This window comes from Xyrauchen texanus, chromosome 5 (assembly GCF_025860055.1).
Source record: "Xyrauchen texanus isolate HMW12.3.18 chromosome 5, RBS_HiC_50CHRs, whole genome shotgun sequence".
In the NCBI taxonomy this organism is placed as follows: Eukaryota; Metazoa; Chordata; class Actinopteri; order Cypriniformes; family Catostomidae; genus Xyrauchen; species Xyrauchen texanus.
In genome coordinates, this window is record NC_068280.1 from 4,012,208 (window position 1) to 4,039,975 (window position 27,768).

The following is a 27,768-nucleotide window of genomic DNA, read 5'->3' on the forward strand; positions in this document are numbered from 1 at the left end:
TGTCAAACTATAGGAGGCCAAAAAGAAGCATTTTATCTTTGGTTTCAACAAAGTCGGACATATGGCCTTCACTTGATTTGGTGATTTGGTGACCCAAAAAAAAACTACTATCTCACTAAATGTTTAGTCTAACTGTTCTTCTACCTTTAATACGGCATGATTCCTCCGTTTAACATTTTATTTAGTGCGAAGCAAAGACACTCATGGGATGTTGGACAACGAGTTTCAAATTCGGACACCTGAAGGCGCACTCCAAGTTGTCATTTTTCTTTACCATGATCCTAATATTCACCTATTTATTCTATTGCCTCACTGGATACTGCGATTCCATGCCGACTCCACTCTACGTCCATCAGAGGTTTAGAAGCAAAATGTTCCCGAAGGAAGGGAAGAAGCTTCAGCCGGAGGCGCACTTGAACGTCTCCATCTTTCGCGAGCTCCCCGAGTCCGGCCAGCAGGACTTTAATGCGACGGACGGGGAAGATGAGAGACGGCAACGCGGGTTAGGCTATGAAACCTTCAACAACCTGTCTGTTTCAAACAACTTTGGGACCAAAGAGTTTCCCCAGGCGATTATTATCGGCGTGAAAAAGGGGGGAACGCGCGCGCTTCTGGAGTTCCTGCGCGTGCACCCCGATGTGAGAGCCGTGGGCGCGGAGCCGCACTTCTTTGACAGGCTCTATGACAAGGGTCTCCAGTGGTACAGGTATGTAGTCTGTTAAACGTTCTAGGAAATAGGGCATTTATAGCCAATTTATCTGTATTTATTTGGGATTTTGGCCATTTGTTGTGGTGCATAAGAAAATCTTTACTATTGCTGTTGCTCATAGCCGACCAGTTAGGGTCCGTTCACACCGAAAGCGTCCTGACGTTAACAAAAAACATCTTAACGAAGACCCACGAACGCAGGTGTCTAGAAACGGGATAGTTCACCCCAAATTTATAATTTTCTCAGCATTTTCTCACCCTCATGCCATCCCAGATGTGTATGACTTCCTTTCTTTCTTCTGCTGAACACAAAGGAAGATTTTTAGAAAAATATTTCAGCTCTGTAGGTCCATACAATGCAAGTGAATTGTGACCAGACATTTTAAGGTCTAAATATCTACATGACTCCAGTTGTTTAATCCATGTCTTCAGAAGCTATTTGATAGGTGTGGGTGAGAAACAGGTCAACATTTAAGTAATATTTACAATAAATCTCCACTTTCACTTTCACTTCCACTTTCTTTTTCTTTTGTTTTTGACGATTCGCATAGCACTTACTACCGCATAGCACTGCATTAATAGCAATGCCCTAGGAACCACCCACAAAACAACACCCACCACAGCACCACTCACTATTTATTTGTAAAATATGAATTTACTTATATTTATTTGGGTATTAGACATTTATAAATACAATATTTATTTGCTCCTAGATCACATCTAATTTTTGCACAGCTCATGTGGTCCTTGTCTTCTGAAATGTCTCGGAAATATATTTTTTCAATGTTCAGTTTTGTCAGCAGAATCATCCAAAAACACTTTAATCCTTTAAGGCATGGCAATTTTACAAAACACTCTTTTTGAGAGCGGGTACTTTAATATATAAAAAATGGATGTACAAAATGCACATATAGTGTCAAACTTTCACAATGTTTTCAAGACAATTAGAAAATAATAAGATATATTTTGATATTTTCATATATCAAAGAGATAACGCAACAAATCAGGACAAATCTAGAACAGGATTCATTATTTTCACACTGACATTTCGTAAAATGCAACACATATTAAGATGCACATAACACATAATCTACACATAAGATGCACCTAAATTACACATATGTATTTTCTCAGGCACTCATTGAGTCTAAATTGATGCACAATTTACATAATTTCAGTAATACACCCAAATGACAATAGTGAAATCATACTGTTCATGTGTTAAACTTGCTATAGTTTACTTTATATGTCAGCTAGCAATGTCAAATGTAAAGCAAATCAATCACTGAAACATCAGCGGCACCTTGACTATGAAATAATAAGTATAATATGTATGTGTACAGCCATATGGATATGAAATAGATATGAAATATACGTAAAAATATAATTTATGGAAATGCGGGGAAGAAATTATGCTCTTATATACCTCGGGTCTCTAAAGACTCTATACACTTTAGGTACTTAAACCATTGTTTGTGTTTTGTGTTACACTACTTATGAGAAACATATTGAGGAATACTAAAGAGGTGTGGGCACAACTCCCAAAAAATGGATGAGTTACAGGGTGTGGAATGAGGTCCCGGGTCTCTAAAGACCAGAGGTATGCATTAAAGGGTTAAACAACCATACAACCAATTGAAGAGGCTGTACGACTATCCCTCACAGCCTCGTTGTTATTCCCGTCAAAGATAGCGCTGCTGTGAATAAGGTCTGTTGGGGGGGTACTACATTTCAGAAAAAAAAAAAAACAAAGACACAACAAACAACAAATAAACAAAAGAACTGAGACAGCACACCCTATAAATGCTACATTTATTCATCAGCACATGTACAGTAGACTTTGCCTATATAATGGAGAGTAAGAGATAATAAGTGGTAATTAAGTCAACCACCACATGTCTTATCTTGCAGAATAGCTTCATTTTATCTCGGAGGCAACAGTGAAATTTATGGAGACAGCACGATACTGTGGCTCAAGAATTGCTGAAATGCATAAACATATCTGAGGTGCATAAAAGTTTATGCAGCCTGCGTAATGAAGTTTTCTAGCAGGGAACATTTAATTAACTAATCTTTAAAAGGGTTCACACACTAAGTCGTCTTTATGTGTGAGTCTGGTTTGCAGATGAAGGTTATGTTTTACATTCAGTATACCCTCTGCTCAACAGTTATGCACATGTCTGCAAGATTGGCCATTGATTCTTCCTCTCTTTTTATGCCACTTGGTTCATTAATATCACCTGCCAATAACCCTCCCAGCTTAGAGTCATGTCTCATCGGCAGGACATTCAACGTTTCGTCAATAAAATGACTATCAGTGCTGCCTCTGTCTCTCTCATCTCCCCATCATCCAGTTAGACATCAGATGAATGGAAGTGACGTGGACTTTATTCAGCATGGAAAAACAGTGATCATTGCAAATAATAAAATGCAACTGTTAATAGCTAGATAAATAGGCTTATTACTTCCCATATCTAGGCCATTAAAGGCCGTGCATCCAATCAAACTCTATGGCATTTTAGTGCGTATTCATCTGCCATATGGTAACATGGCTAATACTAACACGGTATTGCAACATGATTTCCAATGTAAACCACTGGATTGTTATTGCAGGGAAATGCATTAAGTGAAATAATTTTAGATGGTTAAAGTTCAGTTTCCTCTCTTGTGAAGACAGCTGCAAAGCGACTTTATAGGTTTGTTTGCAGCTTTCTTTCATGCACACTCACACACACACACACACACACACACACACACACACACACACACACACACACACACACACGCACAGGGTTTTGTTCCAGTGGATGGCCACTGCCTTATGTAAACAAACCACCCATGTAAGAGATTTTTTAAGAGTATAATTCAATAACAGCCTTGTCAACACCATGAGTATACTGTGTGTATGTGCAGATGTGCAATGACAGCTGAGCTATTGTGCTTGCCAGCTGGGAGCTGACCATTGAAAGAGCGTTGTCACAGTGTTGCAGAGCATGGTCACTGTGCACGTGATAGGAAAGAGTGAGTGAGTTCAGAGAGAGAGAACATACCAGCTATTCTCCTCAGTGCTCATTATATACATGGCAAGCAGGGCTGGAATGGTAAGCTGGCATACCGGGCATTTTCCCGGTGGGCTGACGCACTTTGGGGCCGATCAGAGGCGGACTGGCCTTCGGAAGAACCGAGCGGGCCGGTGGGTCGGGTGCGAAACGGACCGAATGGGCCGCGATAAGCTAATATGAGCCGCCGCGATATGCAGAAAAGGACAGCGAACAGGGAGCATCTCCCAATGGTCAGGAGGTGTGATTAATTGCATAAATAAATGTCTTACTTTTTATTTTATTTTAATATAATTAAATCGCACTTAATAAACGCATTAAACATTATTTACTCACCCATTCTGTCACAGATGTATATTACTTTTTTCTTCCGCTGAACACAAACAGAAATTTTTAGAAGAATATCTCAGCTCTGTAGGTCCATACAATGCAAGTGAATGGTGGCCAGAACTTTGAAGATCCAAAAAGCACATAAAGGCAGCATAAAAGTAATACATAAGACTCCAGTGGTTTAATCCATGTCTTCAGAAGGGATATGATAGGTGTTGGTGAGAAACAGATCAAAATGTAAGTTATTTTTTTAGTTTAAATTCTCCTTCCTGCCCAGTCGGTGGCGATATGCACAAAGAATGTGAATCGCCAAAAACAAAAGAGGAAGAATGCGGAAGTGAAAGTGAAGATTTAAAAAAATAAATGACTTACATATTGACCTATTTCTCACCCACTCCTATCACATCACTTCTGAAGACATGGATTAAACCACTGGAGTCTTATGGATTATCTTTATGCTGCATTTATGTGCTTTTTGGATCTTCAAAGTTCTGGCCACCATTCACATACATTTTATGGACCTACAGAGCTGACATCTCCTTCTAAAAATCTTCACTTGTTTTCAGCAGCAGAAAGAAAGCCATACATATTGTGGGATGGCATGAGGGTGAGTAAATAATGAGATAAATTAAATTTTTGGGTGAACTGTCCCTTTAAATCATCAGGCCTAATTATTATAGCATACATTTGAAAAGATCTTTAAACTCTTCTGTAACCTTTCTACAAAATAAATAGTTGTTATGTGTGGTCAACATGTTCTTCTTAACATGTCCATTATTACATGTTCCTTAATTTAGTTCCCTATTCCAAAATCCTTCTTTCACCCCCACTCAGTGCAGTTACCCGACATTGGTAGCACATTTCATGGCTCCTTAAATCACTATCTGGATTAAAAGTCACCTCTCAATCAATGATGGGAGCAGAATTGCTGCTTATCGATTCCTCCGTAACCAACTTCATTGCACTTAAGCATGGGTACAGTTAATTAACCTGTGCATATTCAATCTTGCTGACAAACTGCTGTTGCCCTTTTCAGCTCTTGACATTCTTTATGATGCTCCAAGGTATCGGGTTGTAAACATTTATGCTTTAAGAGCTGTTTTCTAAGATAATGGTCGTGTTTTGCTGTATGCTTATTTCCTGTTGAGTGTTGTCACGCAGTGTGCCTTAGAACTGATAAAAAGAACAACAGTATTTAAAAGGTTGTTGATCACTAAGGCAGGCTAAAGTACACCTCAAAGGAAGTGGAAATGTTCACGTCATAGTAATGCTCAAGGATTGTCATGACTCAGTCCACTTTAGCTGTAATAAAAGTATGGCATAATGACACATAGGCTGATTCTCCCAAAACCTGAAAAAAAAACCTCACCAAAAAATGTCCTGGTCATATTTAATATAAATATATATATATATATATATTATTTGTATAATTATATTTTGCTTTAAAAAAAAAAACCTACATTTATGACCTTACTTTTATTTTCAGAACATGAAATGTATGACTCTAATTAAAGAGGCCATACGGTAGTCTTTTCTTTTTTACTGTATTACCACAAGATATGATGTTGTTGTACATTTATTTTTTTAAATAAAATCTGTGAAAATTAATGGAAGTACCAAGAGAGAACTACTATGATGTATAAACATTTTAGAGTTATTTATTTTTGTATTTATTAATGTTTGGGTAATGAGAATATGCGGTAAAATGTGCATAACTGTCCTGAAAATAATGTCACAATGTAAAAAATCGTAATGTCCTAAATTTCTATATTTCTTCATTTTCTATATGCAAAATAGAATCTATCTATCTATCTATCTATCTATCTATCTATCTATCTATCTATCTATCTATCTATCTATCTATCTATCTATCTATCTATCTATCTATCTGTCTATCTATCTATCTATCTATCTATCTATCTGTCTGTCTATCTGTCTGTCTATCTGTCTGTCTATCTGTCTTTCTGTCGGTCTGTCTATCTATCTATCTATCTATCTATCTATCTATCTATCTATCTATCTATCTATCTGTCTATCTGTCTATCTATCTATCTATCTATCTATCTATCTGTCTGTCTATCTGTCTGTCTATCTGTCTGTCTATCTGTCTTTCTGTCGGTCTGTCTATCTATCTATCTATCTATCTATCTATCTATCTATCTATCTATCTATCTATCTATCTATCTATCTATCTATCTATCTATCTATCTATCTATCTATCTATCTATCTGTCTGTCTATCTGTCTGTCTATCTGTCTGTCTATCTGTCTTTCTGTCGGTCTATCTATCTATCTATCTATCTATCTATCTATCTATCTATCTATCTATCTATCTATCTATCTATCTGTCTATCTATCTATCTATCTATCTATCTATCTATCTATCTGTCTGTCTATCTGTCTGTCTATCTGTCTGTCTATCTGTCTTTCTGTCGGTCTGTCTATCTATCTATCTATCTATCTATCTATCTATCTATCTATCTATCTATCTGTCTGTCTGTCTGTCTATCTGTCTGTCTATCTATCTATCTGTCTGTCTGTCTGTCTGTCTGTCTGTCTGTCTGTCTGTCTGTCTGTCTTTCTGTCTGTCTGTCTCTCTATCTATCTATCTATCTATCTATCTATCTATCTGTCTGTCTGTCTGTCTGTCTGTCTGTCTGTCTGTCTGTCTATCATCTGTCTGTCTGTCTGTCTGTCATCTGTTTGTCTATTTGTCTGTCTATCTATCTATCTATCTGTCTATCTGTCTGTCTGTCTGTCTGTCTGTGTATCTATCTGTCTGTCTGTCTGTCTTTCTGTGTATCTATCTGTCTATCTGTCTGTCCGTCCGTCCGTTTGTCCCTGATGCTAATATATACATTACATTAGATTACACATTCAATTTAATTTTAAAGTCATACATTTTATGATGTCAAAGTGCTGATTTGACAGGCTTGATTTCCCATATGACCGAGGTCTCTAACATTAAACTAGTCATTGATTGATCAGGGTTGAGGGTAGTGGTGTGGAAGAACCCATCACCGCACACATCAGCGTCACAGTACAGAGATAGATGAGTTATCTATATCCTCAGAGTATAAGGCTGGGTGTGGTAGTGACAAACAGGCCATGTTTGTTAGGAGCGATTGACAATAATCATGTACTGAAGCTGTTTGATGCATCTCTCGCTATTAATAAATGCTAAAACTGTTTAAACGGGCCACTGAACAATCTTAATAGATCTCACTGATACCAATGAGAGATCTATTTACCCATTCAGATGGAGCAACTTAATACATTTGCTCAAAGGGCTAATCATGACTAAGGCCAGGAAAGACTGGGTGTGCTATTTACATAGCGTCAAGGTGGACTGAAATTCAGCAGAGTGTTTGTACTTGACTAGTCCCATCAAACATCTTTAAATCAATTCACCTGTGTTTACCTTTTTTCCCCTGTGGCACTACTGATAGCACATTGTGTGAACAGCCTCAGAGACTCTAAATCAATGATAAGCGTGATTTGGAGGTTGCATTTTTTAATGCTGCCCTCATGTGCTATCAGAATGATCCTACTTCCCACTTCTGAAGTGGTAATTACGAGTATGTCGCATTAAAGTGCTTTCATTCTTATATATTTCTTGAGAAACTTTTAGTTTGACACCTTACAAAACATTGGCCAAATACAAGCTATTTTTACAGTGTAAAAATGTAAACATGCATCAAATGGTTGCTGATATACATAAATATGATAAAAATGGTCAATGCTAACAATTAGATGAATTTAGATAAATTAATAAAACCTTCACTTTACAACTCACTTTCTCCTAGTGACATTTCACCTGGAATTGAGCTCATAGGTGCCCATGCATTTAAAAACACTTCCGGTTTCAGTCACTGGGGGCAGTGATTCGAATTTCGGTCAGAACAGGCCGATATCAGCTGAAGAACTTGTCACCTTCTGTCGCCAAATTCACAGTGAGATCGTTCTGTTTATTTAACGCAGATAACACATTGAACTAATTTGACATTATAATGGTTTCATTCTGTTTTGTGTGATTTTCAAGTACTGGTTGAAACCACTGTAACAGTGAACGTAACACCGACATTATTTTGATTATTTCTACTTTTTACTTCTGGATTTAATGTATAAATAAACTTGCCACTTGCAATCTATACGTTTATTCTTGTACAAAATTTCTCCATCATTTACTGATAAATGAGAAATCAAAAACAGTAGGTTGACTTTTCTTTAGCTAAAATCGGTCTGTGCTTACCGAAATGCGAAACACTGCCCCCAGTGGCCAAAGCAGTGAGTGTTGTAGGGTGTATGAGCACGTGTGAGCTCCATTTTTCTGGTTAAAAATTCACAGAGGGGTGCCGAAAGGGAGTTGTGAAGAGAATTGTTTTCAGCTGTACTGTAATGCAGTGAAGACAGATGCAAATATTTTAAACTGTACCCAACCCCAAAAAAATAAACTCATACTGCCTTCATGTGCTATCGGACTTGTCCTATTTCCCACTTCTGAAGTGGTAATTAAGAGTACGTCGTGGTCAAGTGCTTTGTTCCTATAGCACATGAAGGCAGCATAAAATGCAACCTGCAAATTGTAATGGGGCAGTGGTGGCTCAGTGGTTGAGGCTCAGGGTTACTGACCAGAAGGTTGGGGTTCAAGCCCCAGCACCACCAAAATGCCACTGTTGGGCCCTTGAGCAAGGCTCTTAACTCCAGGTTGCTCTGGGGGGACTGTCCCTGCGCTGTAGGGGTTGCTTTGGATAAAAGCATCTGCCAAATGCATAATAACAAATAAATGTACTGATTATGCAAATGCTATTATTGGTTTCAATGCGGAATCCGAACCCGGGTCTCCCATGTTGCTGATGCAAATAGTTACCAGTTGTGCCACACGGTCTACTGGAACTCTGGGAAACAACATGCTGACTTCCCGTGTGATTATGTTGAAATGAGAGTCCCGCTATGGGATTGTGTCAGAGTATTGAACTCTGTCCCCTGTGGCAGTCAACCTGGTCTTATTACTAGTCGTAATAATTATTTCAAGATGGAGACATCGTAAGAAATCATAGGAGATGGCTTGGATAGAAATGGTGGACTTTTACACCTATAGAGAAAAATACCGTAAACAAACAATCAATGTTATTACGATTATTCCAAGTTTAACCAGGAACCCAAACCTATACCTAAACCATAAAGTGTAACCCCTTACCCTAAACCTAACCATGTTTTTAATGGGAAAAATTCTGTTTGTTGATTGGTTGGTCTCTATGGGAATAAAAGTCGTACAAGACATTATGTATGATATCTTACAGTTCGCCATCTCGTACAAATTATAATAAGATGTCATTAGATTATTGATTTCAGCAATTCCAGTTTCAACCGACTGGTTTTCATTTTTAATTCTCTAAATTAAATCTCTAAAGGTATACATGCATACCCTGTATGTAAAAGAGTTTTCGATGCTGTCAGTATGTTGATATTGTACATCTCAATGTTATTCCAAGCATACACTTTACCAACGAATATGAATGAGATCACTCAGGTTTGGCAGCAATATTTACCAATGTTAGGTTTTTTATGACCACACCTGTCTGTGCTACAAGTCTGTGAGAAACATGTTTTGCTTTGTTTTGTGGCTGTGATTGCTTTATAATGTGGTTAGCTGGATAATCATTCTCTAAGACGACAATTTGCACTTAGCGTCACCAAGCATAGGTGTTTTGCTAGTTCTTTGTTCAAACACAATTGTCATTGGCGGTAATGGTAAGTTACAGTCAAGGCCAAGAGCAAGAAAGCTTTGGCTTGTCCCAAGTTGTTTTCCAACCCATAAACTGCATAGATGCTTTCTTAATTACTTGTTTTTGATGCATGACTTCTCAGCAGAAATGCCTAGTCTTCTACTTCTGAAATATACTTCAGACGTTTCAAGAGACAAGCCCAGACCATTTCTTTGAATGTTACCCCTCCATCAAGCAAAGTATGAGTAATCAGGCAATCAAAAAATGGGGTTTCAACCAAATTACACTTTAAACCTCCAATTCCCTCAGACACTGCTTGAGAATTGCTTTCTTTAATGTTCAGCAGAAGGACTAAAGACTTTTGCTCAAAGCAGAGGCTCAAACTCCAGTTACTGACTGTTAAAATGGCACATACTGTTAACAGTTAACCAAGCCAGGGATGTGGTTTCCTCCAACCCAGTCTTAAAGGTTCATTATGCTGCTACACACCATACTGAGTCAGTTAAAATTCTGTGTGGTGCAGTTTTGAAGAGATTTCCATTGTACAATGTCTTCACTGTTATATTTCTTCATATGTGCATTATAGGTTCTATAGGAGCTATAGACGTTAAGTATCATGTTGGATATAAATTGACATCTGATATAAATTGACTTTGATTGTTCAACAAATTTGCCACAGAATTAGCATTCACTATATACACGCTAATGTAACATATACTGTAGTTCATTATAAACACCATGCCATTATATTTTTCCCACGACCCTCTTGCCAAACGTATACCATATACCTTTCTGAAGCCTTGGCGGGAATTTAGCAGTATCCTAATACTCGACTGTTTCCAGAAATTGTGACACGTCCCGGATCCCAGTTGCATTTAGGACAAAGTGGGCGCATTTATAAAGTGCACATATGATTTGATCCTAAATACTATGGATTTGATCAGTGGCGGATTTTGGCATAGGCAGTAAAGGTGGTACCCTAGGGCGGCAGTGTTCTCTGGGGCGTCAATGAGACATGTCGCGCCTCTGCATCAACTAAAGGTAGCTAGTAAGGTAATTACACTATTCGGTAGCGTGTCAGTAATTCAGTTGTGTTTACAATAGTGTAGCTTTCTTTCCAAAAAATGGTGTAACATTTAAACCGAGACATTCGTCAAACGCTCTTACCTAAACCGTCCTCTCTATCTCATGGGAAGTTCAAAACATTTTAGTGAATTGGTTCATTCGTACAGTTGATGCAAACGAACCGGTTAAAATAAACGATTCACCAATTCAATAATATGCAGCATTGGGAAATCATGTCTGATCTCTCCTAGGACCCCCATTGGATTTGGTCTTTTGTTAATAGTGGATTTATGTAACAAATATGGATTTATTAAAGCAGAAACTGACATAAAATATTCTTATATGCGATTATGACATTGATTGGAATAATGAGTTAACGGTTATAGGAAAATAGTAACGACATTTTAGTTAAAGACATTTGTTTTTGTGGTTAATGAACATTATATCAATCGTTCATTGGAACATTTAGGAAATCGTCATACGTTCACTGCATCACGTGCTCTGCCCATTTGTATAAAGTTGAACTTTGCTTAACTTTGTCACATCGCCAAATGATCGCTGTCACTCATGTCCCAGGAATCGGCAGCTGAATGTGAATGACTTCCAGTTCCTTTGTCACTGCAAAGCACTGTATTGGTGAACACCACTTAAATGTGAACGTACCATAATGTGAAATTAAAAAATGTATTATTGCTTTCATGCATATTTGAAAATCAGATTTATGTTTTCTTTCATTATGGATAGACAACAAATGTTTTGCAATTGCAAACATAGCCTTGAGCGGGATAGATATACAATGTTCAATGGGTCGCAGCGTTCAATACCATGGTTTTGATCGTTCAGCTGTCTTAACATTGAAATCAGTGCCATGCCAAAAAAATTCAAGTGGACGAAAAAAATCCAGAAAACAAGGGTGGCGATAATTAGATGTTACTTTGCACATTTAGATATGGCATCTACCCCGTTTAAGGCAACATGATTACACGGGAAGTTGGCATGTTGTTTCCGAAAGCTCCAGGATTCTAGAAAATGTTTTGCCCCAGTGTGTTTATTAGTGTGTCAGCAGTGTGGGAGACCTGGGTTCAAATCCTGCGTTAAAACCAGGAAGTAATCGTGTTCTCGTAATCAGTGAGGTGCGCGATTCAAAGGTTGTATTTATCCCACTAACATTACATTTTTACTCCACAGATGGCTAGGTTTAGGTTTAGGTTTAGGTTTGGGTTTGGTTGGGGGGAGTACAGTTTATAACATATTCATTATTTTGTAGTGGGCTAAAGCACATAACTGGTAATCAGAAGGTCGCTGGTTCGATCCCCACAGCCACCACCATTGTGTCCTTGAGTAAGACACTTAACTCCAGGTTGCTCCGGGGGGATTGTCCCTGTAATAAGGGCTCTGTAAGTCGCTTTGGATAAAAGCGTCTGCCAAATGCATAAATGTAAATGTAAATGTAAATGTACTTATCACAGTATTATGGCCTGATAACAAAACGCATTACAACTCGCTTTTGGTGCCCCTCTGTGGACATTACCAGAAATAAGGATATAGCTGCAGGCATTGCTCCAAAAAGGGGCGGTAGGCCCATAGGCCCAACAACACTTACCGCTGTGACCACTGGGGGCAGTGTTTCAAATTTCGGTCAGCACAGAGCGATTTCAGCGAAAGAAAAGTCAACCTACTGTTTCCGATTTCAGTGTGAGATCAGTCTTACCCAGGTCTATCCTGTGTCATTTTGCAGCTGAGATCTTCTTCCTTTTTGATATATCCTGTGACTTATCGTTAAAAATGTATCAAACACACTGGTCTGATAATGATAATGATAATTAGGAGCTTCACAAACAGACTAAAGAGCTGCAAGGAAAGGAACGACATCCTGTCAGGACTTGAAGAGACTGATGAGGATGTAGGTGATTAATTCCATCCAATGAGAAGCTCTGTTGTGTATTTGACATCAAGAAACTTGAGCATGCAAACATGACGTGGGTGATGAGCTTCCACCTAAAAATAGTAAAAAAAATAAAACATTGCATAAGGTTGTGTGATCATTTTCAAGATAAGAACCAAACAATCTCAATTATTCAATTGGCTGCACTACAGATGTTAACCAGCTGATAATGTTGTGTTATTAATATGACAATTGTTGTCTTTCACGACTATTGTCTTTTCATCTTTGGGTGTGGTCATCCTACTGCCGGTTCAGAGATAAACCCACGCAAACACACACACACGCACTCAGAGCAACAGCACTGATTTTCCCACATGATAGTGAGGGCAGAAGGGTAATTAGCTTCTCTCTTTCCGCACACACACACAATCTACCCTTCTCCGATTTGCTGCTAGTCTGTTTCCTGTTAATACGGGACCTCCTTCCCTCTTTCGAGGCTGTGAGCATTTTATCTCAGTTTCTCCTTTGACCTCTTGCTTTCCTGCATCACCACACATGTAGGCGCCCACACACATAAACACCTGGGTAGTTGAATTAGCGGCTGAAAATTTTAAATATATATTATGGCTGTCAAATGATTCAAATCACAATTAATCGCAAAACATTTTGTAGTTAATCGCGATTAATCGTAATATCTTTATAAACAAATATAGTATTTTTCCGTCATCCACACAAAACCTACCCCACCAACAGAGTTGAACTACAGAAAATGAGCACAGCACACCTCAATTCATAGTATGTACAAACTATGCTTGTTGTAAGTGTATTATGACAGGATTTATTTGCTTCTTTTAATTAACTTTTGACAGACATGCTAAAAAGTCTGCGCTGTCATTTGACAACTCTGTGTAAAATACATCAACAACTCCTTTTACACCCCGGTCACAATTGTAACTGGTGGGATTAAATGGGATTACCTGCAGGGTTCCAGCAATGTCTCCAACTTCTGCATTGACTAGTGCAATATCAAACAGAGACGCTGTGAGAGAACCTTGGAGACAGCAGCAGGGTTTCCGTAAGCCTGTAATCAGTACCGCCACTTCCTATACACATATTATGCAGTATGCGTATGGCGCCAACTCCCTAGGGGGCAGGGCTGGGAAGAGAAATCGGCCCTGGATTTTACATGGCAACTGGCCCAAAAGTTGGGGTTGGTTGGTTAGCTCATTTTTGCTTATCACGGGCCATTCGGCACGTTTCGCGGCCGACCCACCGGCCCGCTCGGTTCTCCCGCTGGACAGTCAGCCCCTGATCGGCCCCAAAGTGCGTCGGCCCACCGGGAAAATTCCTGGTATGCCAGATTGCCAGTCCAGCCCTGCTAAGTGAGCACCAGCAACTCCACCTGCTGCCTTTACTCACACGTTATATGTATTCAAGTACACAGTAGCAGTGGTGGAACACAGATGATCGTTTCACGCTCGCACTTTCACTTCGCGCTCGCACCGCACCTTGTAGTGTTCAAATGCAGCTGTCCTGCCACTGCAATGATGTCACAATGTTAGGAGCTCTATCTGTGCTTTGCGGGCATGTTCTGCTGTTATGCTTCATTGATAAAAGGCTTGGCGCAGGTATCAACTCCCACCATCTTTTTTCCCGACGGCAATGCATGTGGCATTAGCGGCATTTGCATGAATTGACTCACTTCTCATGAACTACGGTTTGTTCAACGGGTCATATTACGAGTTAACGCCATTAAAAAACGTTGTGGCACTAAAGGATATGTTTGTGGCAAAAAAAATATGATCGTGTCTGGTAACACGTGCATGTAAAATGGCTAGAAATAGCATTTTAGCTTAGCATAAAGCTAACAATTTACACAAGGTTTATTTCTATATCTTCTGCTCCAAACTTACTTCAAACTTACTTCTCTTTCTGCACGTATGAATGTAACACATCATCAGAAAGTGTTTCACCGCTGTTCAAATGCACTTTGGATCATTTATATGTATAAATGTTTTCCATCTGAAAGCACTAAATATGAAATGAAACAAATGACAATAAAATGCAAAGTAATCTCTTCAGTAATCAAAGTACTTTTTGAATGTAACTGTATTCTAAATTATAGAAGAATTTGCTTAATTCTGTTCAAAATAGTTTTAGAGTAGGCCTATGGCATTTCACACAGCAGGCTCATGTCAACTTCCCAAAAGTATTTAATGTCAATATGAGTTGAAAGCTGATGCTTTACTTCCTGTTTCATGTTCTCTTGAGTGTTTCTGAAATGAGTTTTGAGCCTTTGAACGTCATTAGTAACACATTTTGCTGTTTATATGATGGAGCAAACTCTCGGTGTCCCAGAAGACAAATGTATAACTTATTTTAGATCTCAAAAGACTTTAACTCGGATGTGTCTCATTAAGTATTAACTGTTTCAGATGTTTTCCCTAAAATGTATTTGGAAAATAAGAATACACAAATGAGACTATTGTTGACTATTGGAGAATTTTATGAGAGATGTTTGAGTTCAAATTGAAATCTCTGACTTTGTATTAGAAACTTTGAAACAATGTGCGCGTTTACATGCACGTTCTTACACTGTTTATGCCTAATAAGCCGACAACTCGTGTGGTCATGTAAACGCAGTAGACTGTGTTCCTTTATCAGTGTAAAGGCCGTAGGCGGCTAACGAATAACCCGATAGACATGGGTACATTTTTGCTCATTACGCCGATTTCGTGTGCTATTTTCTTACCGGTTTATCCAATGTGTGCACGTGCTGTGCATGCCTCTTCACAGTTTGACTTCAAAAGCAGAGAATAACGTGATAATTTCAATGTGGATTTCTTGCCTTCTCAAATGTTTTTAATACGCTGATTTTAGAGCGCAATCAGCATGGGGATGTAACGGGAGCCAGCTGGTAGATAGCTGTGCAGTGTGTAAACTGTAGCCTTTAGCCTCCTTGTTAGAGCACCCACCTCCCACGCTGGGGACCTAGGTTCGAGTCCCGTACGGAGCGGGTAGAACAAGAGTGTCACAGGGAGTCTGGGTAGCTCAGTGAGTATTGATACTGACTATCACTCCTGGAGTCGCGAGTTTGAATCCAGGGCGTGCTGAGTGACTCCAGTCAGGTCTCCTAAGCAACCAAATTGGCCCGGTTGCTAGGGAGGGTAGAGTCACATGGGGTAACCTCCTTGCGGTCGCTATAATGTGGTTCTCTCAGTTCTTAACTGAGTTGTGTGTGGATGCAGCAGGAACAGCGTGAAGCCTCCACGCGCGCTATGTCTCCGCATTAACACGCTCAACAAGCCACGTGATAACATGTGCGGATTGACGGTCTCAGACGTGGAGGCAACAGAGATTCGTCCTTCGCCACCTGGATTGAGGCGAGTCACTATGCCACCACGAGGACTTAGAGCGCATTGGGAATTGAGCATTCCAAATTGGGGAGAAAAAGGGCGCGTGTGGTCAAGTAAACACATTAAACAAGCATTTTCCTTTATTGGCTTTAGAATAAACTGTTGAGTTGAGTGTTCAAATTTCACGTTGAACGTAAACACTTTAACTGTTCTGACCAGTTTATCCAAAGTACGCACATGTTATGTGAACGCCTCTTCATGCTGTGATGCCAAAAGCAAAGAAGAACGCCATTATTTCAAAGGTCATGTAAATTCATAATAACTTAAATAAGCTGATTGTTGGGAGTAAATAGCGTATTGGTGTGCATGTAGCTATAGAGGATATACAAGTGAGATTACTGGGAGAGCTCTTTTGTGATTTTTCTTTCCTAAGGGCGTCTTTTTGTCCTGCTTTCTGTCTCTTTGCATGTATAAGCAGTTTTATGGTGCTTGTCTTGTGTTTCCAAATGACATTTAATTGCTTCCCACAGTTGCTGGAAGCTTCCATTTGCCTGTGTAATGACAAGCCTGTGTCCAAGCTGCAATCTCAATGAGAAGGCCCTGCTGTCCTCTCAGTGCTGTGTTTAGATACAACCTGTTTTTAAGGACTTTTGATGGATTTCAAACAGAGTCTTGAGAAAGAGGACATTGTTTTACCCTGCTGAGCTTGTTTGCATAAATGTCTAGTGGTTTCTGGATGTAAGTTGTTGCTAAGTGTTTGAAAGAAAATGACAATAGTCACACAGCGTTATATTTCAGCAGTTCACAAAAGTTTGTGAGTGTTTGAGAGACAGAGATATTCTGTGCATTGCAAAAATGTAGCTTATGCTAAAGAATCTTACCCATACCGGGCCCATGATGAGCTTGCAATGGGAAGCAACGTCCTCTTCGAGGCACATTGCTGCCAGATGTGGCATTGATCAGGATGGGAACATCCCGGGTCACTGCTGCCAGACACAAGGGGTTGTTCTGTCTGGATGTTTTCCTCTGATAAAGGGGGAAAGCTTATATCCTGGGATTCATTTACATGGGAGGGAGTAAAGATTCTACTCTGTTATGTTGTGAGTTATGCAAGCAGCTCAGAGGAAGAGGAAGGAACGGTTGTGGTCAGTCAGTTCATATGTGATTTTCAGGCCCTATATGGATATTCTTTAAACTGTGATAATCAGTATGAAACTGCATATGTCTTGGTGATATTTTTCTTTTCTTTATTTTCTTTTTTACCTTTTGACAATATTATACATTAGATATTTATGGCAGGTAGTTTATGTATTTGCTCTAATGGCCTAAAAGCGTGATTTTTTATATATATATATTTTTACCATACTTCCAACCAAATAGCTATTGCTGTCAATTAGATATAAAATGCTTAATATTAGAACTGAAACACAAAAATCTAGTTAAAATAATCAAGTTTTTATTGATCATATTTTTTTATTATTTTTTATCCTATTTTTTGCATCAACATTACAAAACATAGTAATAAACTGCGATATCTACCTACAGTATATACCATACATTTTTACAAATTGTTACCGTAAATAATAAATAATATTTAACTGTGAACAACTAGGTAAAAATACTGCACATTTAATAATGTAAAATGCCACACAGAGACTTTGAGTGATAATACAAACAAATCGTTCAATCAGGCTTATGATTTGATTCATTGCAATGGACAGTTTGAACTCAATCATGGAAAAGAACTGAATTGACCAATCTAACGTCAGAGATGACATTTAAAAATATCTCTGTCTTAACGCTCGAACTTGCAAGTCACGGGACGAGGAAGGATTGCGAAGCTAATCTAATGACACAATGTTTAGGAATACAATTTTTAATCAAATTAATTACATGGTGTCCCGATTAATCACATATACAAATATTTGCTGAGAAAGCCCCTCATATAACAATAACTCAATATATAATGTTTATACATATTTATATGAAAATATAATTATACATAGTTATCTTTAAATATAAAAAATATATATATATATATATATATATATATATATATATATATATATATATATATATATATATATATATATATATAAAATAAAAATATTCAGATAATTCAAATGCATTACATTCTTGTAGCAGAAGAGTTAATCATTTATAAGACAAAACAAAAAGTGGCTTTAGAATACAATGTATTGTTTATTACCATATTATTGATCATAAGTCAATCATTGGCACACAGTTCACAGCAATCCATTACACAAGTGAATTTGTCAATCAGTTGAGATTTATTATGAGGGCTTGTTTAAGGACCGTCAATTTACACCTGCATCAGACATGCTTGTGTAGCGTCTCGGGTGCGTTGCCTCATAAACATAAAATGTTTAGTTCACTGTATCAATTAAATATAGTTTAATACTCAATCTTTAAACACATCTTGAGGTCTCTTAGTTCAGATTTGCGCTCCATCAAGTGTTTTGAATGCAAGTATGTAACTCATGTTTGTGTTGTTGCTACTGAAGTTGTTTTCTTCACTGTATAAACTGTGTGTTGCTCATACAGCTGAAGTTTCACTTACTGCCCTCTGGAGTAAACAGGTGGTACTACAAGCATTTCTCAGGAATCTTCCTTATTATGGTCCGGGAAGTGCGATTAATTGCGTAAATGTTTTTAACGCGTTATTTTTTGTAAAATTAATCGCACTGAATTAACCCGTTAAATCGACAACCCTATTAGGAATTATTTTGAACTTTCACAAGATGAGCTGTTGGATTAGCCACACCCCCTCTTTTTGAAACTCCACATTTCAAAGATGCTAAATTATCTTTATTGAGACCAACACCGAGCATTTACATTTACATTTATGCATTTGGCAGACGCTTTCATCCAAAGTGGCTTACAGTGCACTTATTACAGGGACAATCCCCCCCGGAGCAACCTGGAGTTAAGTGTCTTGCTCAAGGGCACAATGGTGGTGGCTGTGGGGATCGAACCAGTGACCTTCTGATTAACAGTTATGTGCTTTAGCCCACTACACCAACAACACGAGCAGAAGTGGTTGTCAAAAACAACAGCAACAAAACAGCGCCCTCAACTGATGACTATTATGAACAACATGGCATAAAAATGGCATTAAGCCTCCAAACATTATTGAGAGAAAGCGTCAGAGACCGCAGCATGTTTGCCGTTTACAGAGCCTAGAGCTGTCCCAGATACAGCTGAGATATCTCACGGCATTTATTTCTTTAATATCTTTCAGGGAGTAGGACTTATTTTTTGTGGAATACCTTTCCATGAAAAAATCTCTTACAGCACCTTTAATAGACGAATCAAAGTGCTTTAAAATTATCACTATATTCATAATGTTCCTTAATTTGACAATTACTTCTGACGATTAATTTTTCTGTAACTAGTATTTTAATGTGCCTGCTAACATGCTAACTGCTAAGCCAGGACTAGCAGAGGAAGTTCCTTTTTAATGGTCATTGTTTTTGCACCAGGCCACCCGCGGCTGTGCTTTCTGTACTGTTAAACAGAAGTAAATTGTTGCCAGGTTTAGTGCTGATAAACTCATGTGCTGCTCCAGGCTAACATTCCCACTGCAGATGCTAACCACTAACGCTACGCTAGGTGTGATCAAAACAAACAGCATGGACGCAAACCTCTTTATCTCTCTGGCAATGGCACAGGTTGCAACAACAGCAACCTGATAACGAACAAAACACACAAGTGCACAACTGGCAAGAGATCAAAGGTTGTCAGACGTTGCTAGTCAGCTGTTTGTAAACCTTGGCGAAATGAGCTAAAACGGTTTATCTTGCTATGCTTTTCTGGCTTTGCAGATGACGTGGATTGACAAGCGAGTGTGTGGGCCATTGGCATGGATTGAGAAGAGCCCAAACTATTTGCTGATTACTAGTGTGCTCTCCCCAATGTAAACATGATGTCAGCAGACACGGCTTGTGGCATTATGGCTTCCATTAGCTTGATTGCCCCAAATTAATCATGAACTTAGCCATGTGTACATAGCCGAACAGTGTTTGCACTCTAGATGCAGGACATGGAATGACAGCGTTAACTAAGAGATTGTGAATCCAAATGATGAGGTTGTCATGTACTGCTTCGAGATCACACCCCTAAAAACAGGCCTGGGATCATGCATTGTGTAAATACACACTGTTTTAAAGAAATACTGTAAAGTCCGCTCTCCACACTGTTATTACATCTTCAAGTCGATCAGAGATGAAGTTAACCCAAAGACGGCCATTATTTTTTCATCCTAATGACGTTCTCTGTTGTTGTTCTTGTTTTTTCCACTGGAACACAAAAGCTCTTTTCCAAACAAAGACTATAGTACATCTGTAAAGTTCCAAAAAGGACAAATAAAACACACAAAAAATGAAGTAGTACAACTTGTGTGATGTCTTATGAGTCTTTTAAAGCAGTACAATAGCTTTGCACGACAAACTAGACTTGCACAGCCCATAAATACCTAATATTGGCATTCATGCTGTTTACACAGAGGGAACTAGCCCCCACAGTGAGCCTGGTTTCCCCAAAGGTTATTTTTCTCCATTAACCAACATCTTATGGAGTTTTGTGTTCCTTGCTACAGTCGTCTTCAGCTTGCTCACTGTGGTTCGAAATACACTTATTATTTAATTATTTAATTTATATACACAATTTACAATCTTATTATAATCATCAAACTACACAATGATGACTCTAAGACTTTATAGATATTACAGTTTCATTTTCTGTTAATGCATGTAAGCGCTGCGTAGTTCTAGCGGGAAGACTAGCAGCTGTACATCATCGCACCATTAGCTGGGTAACTCATAGCCAATCACATGTCAGCCATTGCTTTATAAGTCTGCTTACAATCGATCACATTGCTGTTTCAGTGTGCTAACACGGCAACCTCCACCACCCCACCACCACCTGTTGAGTCCCATCCTCTACAGGGGTAGGCTCCTCGCCCCTGCCTCCTATCTCTGGCAGGATATGACGGTTCCAAGTACAACTTCGGACCACCAGACGGGACCAACGCCCGTAGAGAGACATTAATTTTCTGTATTATATTCATCAAATAAATGTCATCTTCAATTTCACTCGTCTGCAAGTCTTCCTGATAGAAATTATTTCCTGTAAAGCTGCTTTGAAACGACGTGTGTCGTGAAAAGCGCTATACAAATAAAAATGACTTGACATGACTTGATGGCAATGCAATAATGTCCAGCCTCAGAGAAAGAAAGATAGAGAAAAAGGCGACCGCATTCCAAACCCCAACCCAGACCAGTGAAGAGTTAATCTGCTGCACATGTTCTCTCTGGAAATAATGAGAGTTTTGAGTTGAGACTTTTCCATTTGATGCTGGAGCTATTTAGACATTCATAGGGGAGCTTAACTGGGACTTTATATCAATTTAAATATTCCTCTTATAAACAATAAAGGAAATAACTTCAGGATTATGTTGTTTTTTGCTCTATTAGAGATATGGAAAAATATATTTAATTAATAATGTTTTCATATTTTAATAACAACATGGTGTTGTTATTAAACACACCATGTTGAGAGCACCTATAGTCATACTTACATAGTCTCAATTAAACATATTTTTATACAAAGTGGTGAACGAAGTGATTTAGATGTTGATTATGAATATAATACCAAGTTATTCTAGACCGAAAAGTATCAGTAAAAAATTGCTCAATCGACTTATACCCAAATATTTGCATGTCCTATGTAATTTTATACAATAAAAGTCCCTTCCAAGGCAAATCAGGTCACTCGGCAGCCATCTTGAAAATGCTATTTTCTATGGGTACACGTGGCATAAAAGTACAGCTCCTATCTACTTGAAAGAGGAAAGACCAAAATCTCCAAAATGGTTGGTTAAGATTACAATCAAATAACATATCTAAAATCAGCAGTAAAATCTGACAACAATTGTGTCATTATTCGCACTTTTTTACCTCATATCACGCTAAAAAAAACGCTATATTTCAGGCCGGTCCAGCTAATGCGCATGCACGTTCTCAAGTAAACTGTCAGGCGACATCTGTATCTAAAAGGTGATCGGCTCTTTCACCTGTAAGGCTGTACTTCCTTTTCTACATCCGCCATATTGTGTGTTCTAAATTCTAGCTTACCATTTTTTTTTCAATACAAGTGCTCCATCCTGGGCTAAACAGTTTCTGGAATCGTGTCGTTAGCTTTGCATGTGAAGTAGGCCTACTGTATAGAAGATACTGCCCACGCAGTGCCCTATGTAGAGTAGCGTTCCAAACCCGTCACTTAAGAGGTTCCATTACAGTAAGGATGCTGCCTAAGAAGGCAGTGTATACTGTAGCCTCAGATTATACACTGAAGGAAACAGACCCTGGATCAGTTTTTAATTCTTTGTAGTCATTGGCGTTCTATTCTTCAGTGTGAAGGAGGCCGATACTCCACTGCCTACACTGAGTTTGTTCCGCTTTGTGGTAAAGACTATATCCTTCTGTGCTGATTTTGGATTAGCTTCCGAAACCAAGCTAAGCCTAAATGTTTAAATGGGGATCTCGCAAAACTGATCTCAGATCAGCACGAAAAAGCCTTGGAGAGATCAAGATATTCTGGAAGACATTCTGTAGAGAAAGCCCACCAGGAATAACTGCTAAGAGATATTATAGTTCATTTTGTTTCTTTTATAGCAACTCAACAACTCCCTTCTCACTGACGTTAATTCGCAAGGCTGGGTTTTAATTATGTCTACTTTTATGTTACTTAAAAACATTTCACACTTTGCATTAAGCAGAATGAAGTAACCATTGACCTCATCGGTGAAATTCTTATTTTATAATGGATAATAAAAAATAACATATTGAACTGCAATATAAAACATATGGTAAAGCTTTATTCTCTGGCCAGAGCTGAAGCTGTGGCAATTATCATGTCTCTAGAGTCACTTGTAATAAAGTTTTTGATTTTGTATGCGGCATTATTACTTGTTTAATATTTAGTTTGGCCAACATTCACGCAGCCATGCAGCTCTGTTCCAAAACCTAGTGAACTGCCTACGTCGCCAGAATTTTAAGACACTATAGGCACTTCTCAGATACACCTCATTTTGGCTCAAAACTATGTGATGAGGACGAGGGCGTAGCTGGGCCATGAGGCTGCAAGGCCTGCGCTGAATCAGCTGATCAGTGGGAGAATGAGATAAAGGGGAGACGGAGATGCCAGTTCGGGAGAGAGAGAGAGAGACGCACACGGCCGCGTTGTCTGTGTGTCCTTATGTTTTATGTTAGTTTAAGTTTATGTTTACCATTAAACTTTATGTTGACTGTTCAGCTGGTTCCCGCCTCGTCTTTGCAAATCCTTGAACTGTTACAATCTACAACAGTGTGGCAGGGCGGAGGGTTGGGCCGGGTCATGATTCTACACACCCGGTCCCTTATCAGGCTAATCAAGCCTCCGTCGGCCTTTATCCCTCTCGGACGCTTGATTAGCCTGATAAGGGACCAGGTGTGTAGAATCACGACCCCGCCCCGCCCTCCACCCTGCCACAAACAGCATCACATGTATGCTTCGTGGATAAGCCAAATTCGATTATAAATAGATATTAATATTTTTGTGTGTACTATGTATTTCTATGCTTATAAGAGCACCATGCAGTACCGCTGCTCTCTACACGCATACTACGCAGTGTGTGTAGGGCACCAACTCCCTAGGGGGGCACCATCTAACCCTAGGAGGGCACCAGAAAGTCCACCGGCTGCCCTTACTCCCATGTCATACGTTATTCAAGCATCCGAAAACAGCTGCGGAACACAGACGATAGATTCACGCGAATCCCTACAAACACAATATGTTTTAACTAATAACAAACAAATTATTGTATTGTACTTGTATATATTGAACACATAATTTAAACAGTCACAGTGTAAGTTGTAAAAAGTATGTGAACCCCAAGGCTAGTGACTTCAACAAAAGCCAATTAGAGTCAGGAGTTGGCCAACCTGGCATCCAATTAATGAAACGAGATTGGAGGTGCGGGTTAGAGCTACTTTGACTTATAAAAAGCACTCAAACAATTGTAGTTTGCTATTCACAAGAAGCATCTGCTGACGTGGATCATGCTTTGCAAAAAAAGAGATATCAGAAGACCTATGATCAAGAATGGTTGCTTTGCATAAAGCTGGAAAGGGTTATAAAGTTATCTTGATGAGCTGAGATATTCATCTGTCCACAGTTAGACAAACTATCAATAAATGGAGATGATTTAGTACTATAGGTACTCTCTCTAGAAGTGGCCGTCCAGCCAAGATGACTCAAAGGGAACACCGCAGAATGTTCTATGAGGTAAAAAAGAACGCTAGAGTGACAGATAAAGACTTGTTGGACTCATTGGAACTGGTTAACATCTCTGTTCATTAGTCTACTATACAGGAAAACATTAAACATGTATGGTGTCCATGGCAGGACACAATGAAGGAAGCTGCTGCTTTCCAACAAAAGCATTGTGCGTGCCTAAAGTTTGCCAAAGACCACCTTGACACTCCACAATGCTACTGGGAAAATGTTTTTTTGGAGTGATGAGACTAAGGTTGAATTGTTTGGGAAGAACAGGCAGCACTACGTATGATGTAGAGAGGGCACGGCATGCCAACATAAAAACATCATGTTTTTGAGGTTATTGCTGCCAAAGGAGCATCAAGCAGTTCAAAGGATTAATACATTTTTCCAAAGCACTGTGAAAGTTTAAAGGGACGTGTTCATTAAATACATGAAAGATTATAATTGTTTGAGTGTTGCTATCTTAAGCACATTGTGTTTTATACTTGTGACTTTGATGAAGATGAGATCACATTTTATGTCTAATTAATGCAAAACATCAGCTAATTCCAAAGGGTTCACATACTTTTCCTTGCCACTGTATAAATGTGAAAATTTTAGTTTTTATTCTAATTTATTCATTGTGGTGGATAATTCAAAGGCATTTATAACTTTTTTAAACCCTTAAACAGTTCAAAATGTCCCAAAAATAACATCAGGGTTAAGGATACTCCCTTAGAAGATAGCTGCCTAATATTTAGGGACTAAACAGCAAGGCAGCTAACTAGGTTTTGGAACACAGATTATGTCTTTAAATATGTCTTTACACGATCCATTTCATCTTAAACTTTTCATGCATGCTGAAAATTGTAAGTGTTTCCAACCATGATCATGGAATTGATAACAAAATATTATTGACTTCAATTATGACTATTCAACTTTTTAATTGTCCACGTTCTCATTCTGTAGGACTTTGATGCCTCGTACTTTAGAAGGCCAGATCACCATGGAGAAGACACCCAGCTACTTCATCACCCATGAGACCCCTCAACGAGTCTTCTCCATGAGCCGTGGCACCAAACTCATCGTTGTCGTCCGAGACCCCGTGACCCGAGCCGTGTCGGACTACACTCAGACTTTGACCAAAAACCCTGGCCTGCCATCTTTCCAGAACCTGGTCTTCAAGAATTCCACCACCGGTCTCATTGACACTTCCTGGAGTGCTGTTCGCATCGGGATCTACGCCAAACACTTGGAGAACTGGCTCCGGTATTTCCCGCTCTCGCAGCTACTCTTTGTGAGCGGCGAGAAGCTTGTTACCGACCCTGCTGGTGAAATGGGGAAGGTGCAGGATTTTCTGGGTCTCAAACGGGTGGTGACCAATAAGCACTTTTACTTCAACCAGACTAAAGGCTTCCCCTGCCTCAAAAAGCCGGAAGGGAGTAGCAGACCAAGATGCTTGGGGAAGTCTAAAGGGAGACCTCATCCAAACATACCAGTGGAGGTGCTGCACAGACTCAGGGACTTCTACAGACCGTTTAACCTGAAATTCTACCAGATGACTGGGCAGGACTTTGGCTGGGACTGATGAGTTGCAGAACCCTTTGGGATAATGCAATAAGGCATTGACTCCAGGCTTTGGATGGGACCTCCAGCCTGATTGTTATTATACTCACTGTGAATTAACACACTTGGTTCAGTAAATCAAGGGTTGGCTAGCTGGTGGCTTAATTCAATCATGTGTTAGTTCAGGGATAAAATACAAACATTCAATCAGGGGCTTCCAGAGCCAAATTTGGAACTTTACAAAAATTGGAATTTGAATTGAACTGGAACTTTGAATTGTAATGACAGGAAGAGGAATGTACGGAAATACAATTCACAGAAATTAAACAGTTGGACAACAGAGGAATTTGTCCAACCCAATGTTTGTAACAAAATGTACCAAAAAATGACATAATACATTTTGAATAGTTATGCCTATTTATTCCCTATAATGTCAAAAAGATAAAAAAAGTTACTGATATGATATATTTCTCTAAACTATGTTCATTATTGTCCAAAAAATTGAACACAGCCATCATACAATTCTGACATAATGCTGGTTAAAAATGCACATTTCCATTAAGGGGTTATATTTACCCGCTGGATTTTCATGGGCATTTTATACCTTTATAAGGCATTTTTAAATACCAAATAAAAAATATAACGGCTCATCCTTTAATGTCAAATACTTCAATTTAATCAATCTTTTAATATAAAATTGTCAATACGAATAGTTAGATTGAGAATGTATTACTACCTCTTACCCACCAAATTAATCATCAACTCATTCTTTATTCTATTAAATGTATAATTAGTCCTAAATATAGGAATTTATTATGCAAGCATATTTTGCATCGTTATTTTAAATATCTGGGGCATTTTTGTCACTTGTGACATTTCAAATTCAGGATTTTAATATGCATTCACAGTTAAATTCTGAATGTCCCAAAACCCTGCTCCCTGCTCCGCACCCCTCATTCAAATGCATTCAACACACCGCCAGTTTTTAACATAGGCATTTCTTATGATCATGGAACCACATTGATGTGTCAGCTTGTGAAGAGGTCTTATTGATTTAATAAGCCTTAGATTTATATATCTGTCTTTTTTTTTGTTTTGTTTTTTAAAGTTGGGTTCGTTGACATTTTCCTCGTGTCCTCTTTCATAAGAAATGATCTGAGAATGATCTAAAACAGATTGAACAGAATATTCATTGTGTGTACTCCAAACATACAATTCAAATCACACAGAGCAGCCAAATCTCAACAGTTCCTACAGTACAACACCTACTGAACATATTCCAGAATACCCACTGCTTAATCTGCCTCTTACTTCAGAGGCCCATAACGGTAAAGCTGCCAAAAAGAGCAACAAGCTCGGATGTTCTCATTCAACCACTGTTATATACTGTAATGGACACAAGGCACAAGAGAGACGAGGAGGGAAGCAACAGAATATATGGAAATGCTTGATTGCAAACTGTTATTATATTGTTTTGTTTTTATTATTAAAAGGAGACCCACCTAAGCACACACTTGCTTTCTAAATGAATGTTTTGCAGTAAAAAAGAAAAGAAAAAGAAAATATGGACTCTTTCTTTTAGGTTATAGACCATTCACTACATTCATTTGCCTTTGTTTTTTATGACTGATGGTTATCCAAATAAGCATTCATGTAATTCTCCCGGAGATGTACAGTTTCCATAGTAAAGCTGAGCTATGTAACCCTGTTTTCATTTCAACAGGGATGAATACTGGACTGTGCATTATTGTT

General features: G+C 38.7%; 1 protein-coding gene across 1 annotated transcript; it reads left to right on the forward strand.

Annotated features, from left to right (window-relative positions):
- Nucleotides 1-27,768, forward strand: LOC127643706 (heparan sulfate glucosamine 3-O-sulfotransferase 6-like). The gene is made up of 2 exons (XM_052126527.1): nucleotides 1-706; nucleotides 25,420-27,768. Exons 1-2 carry the CDS (start codon nucleotides 204-206, stop codon nucleotides 26,036-26,038), a joined length of 1,122 nt encoding a protein of 373 aa, XP_051982487.1. The 5' UTR covers nucleotides 1-203; the 3' UTR covers nucleotides 26,039-27,768.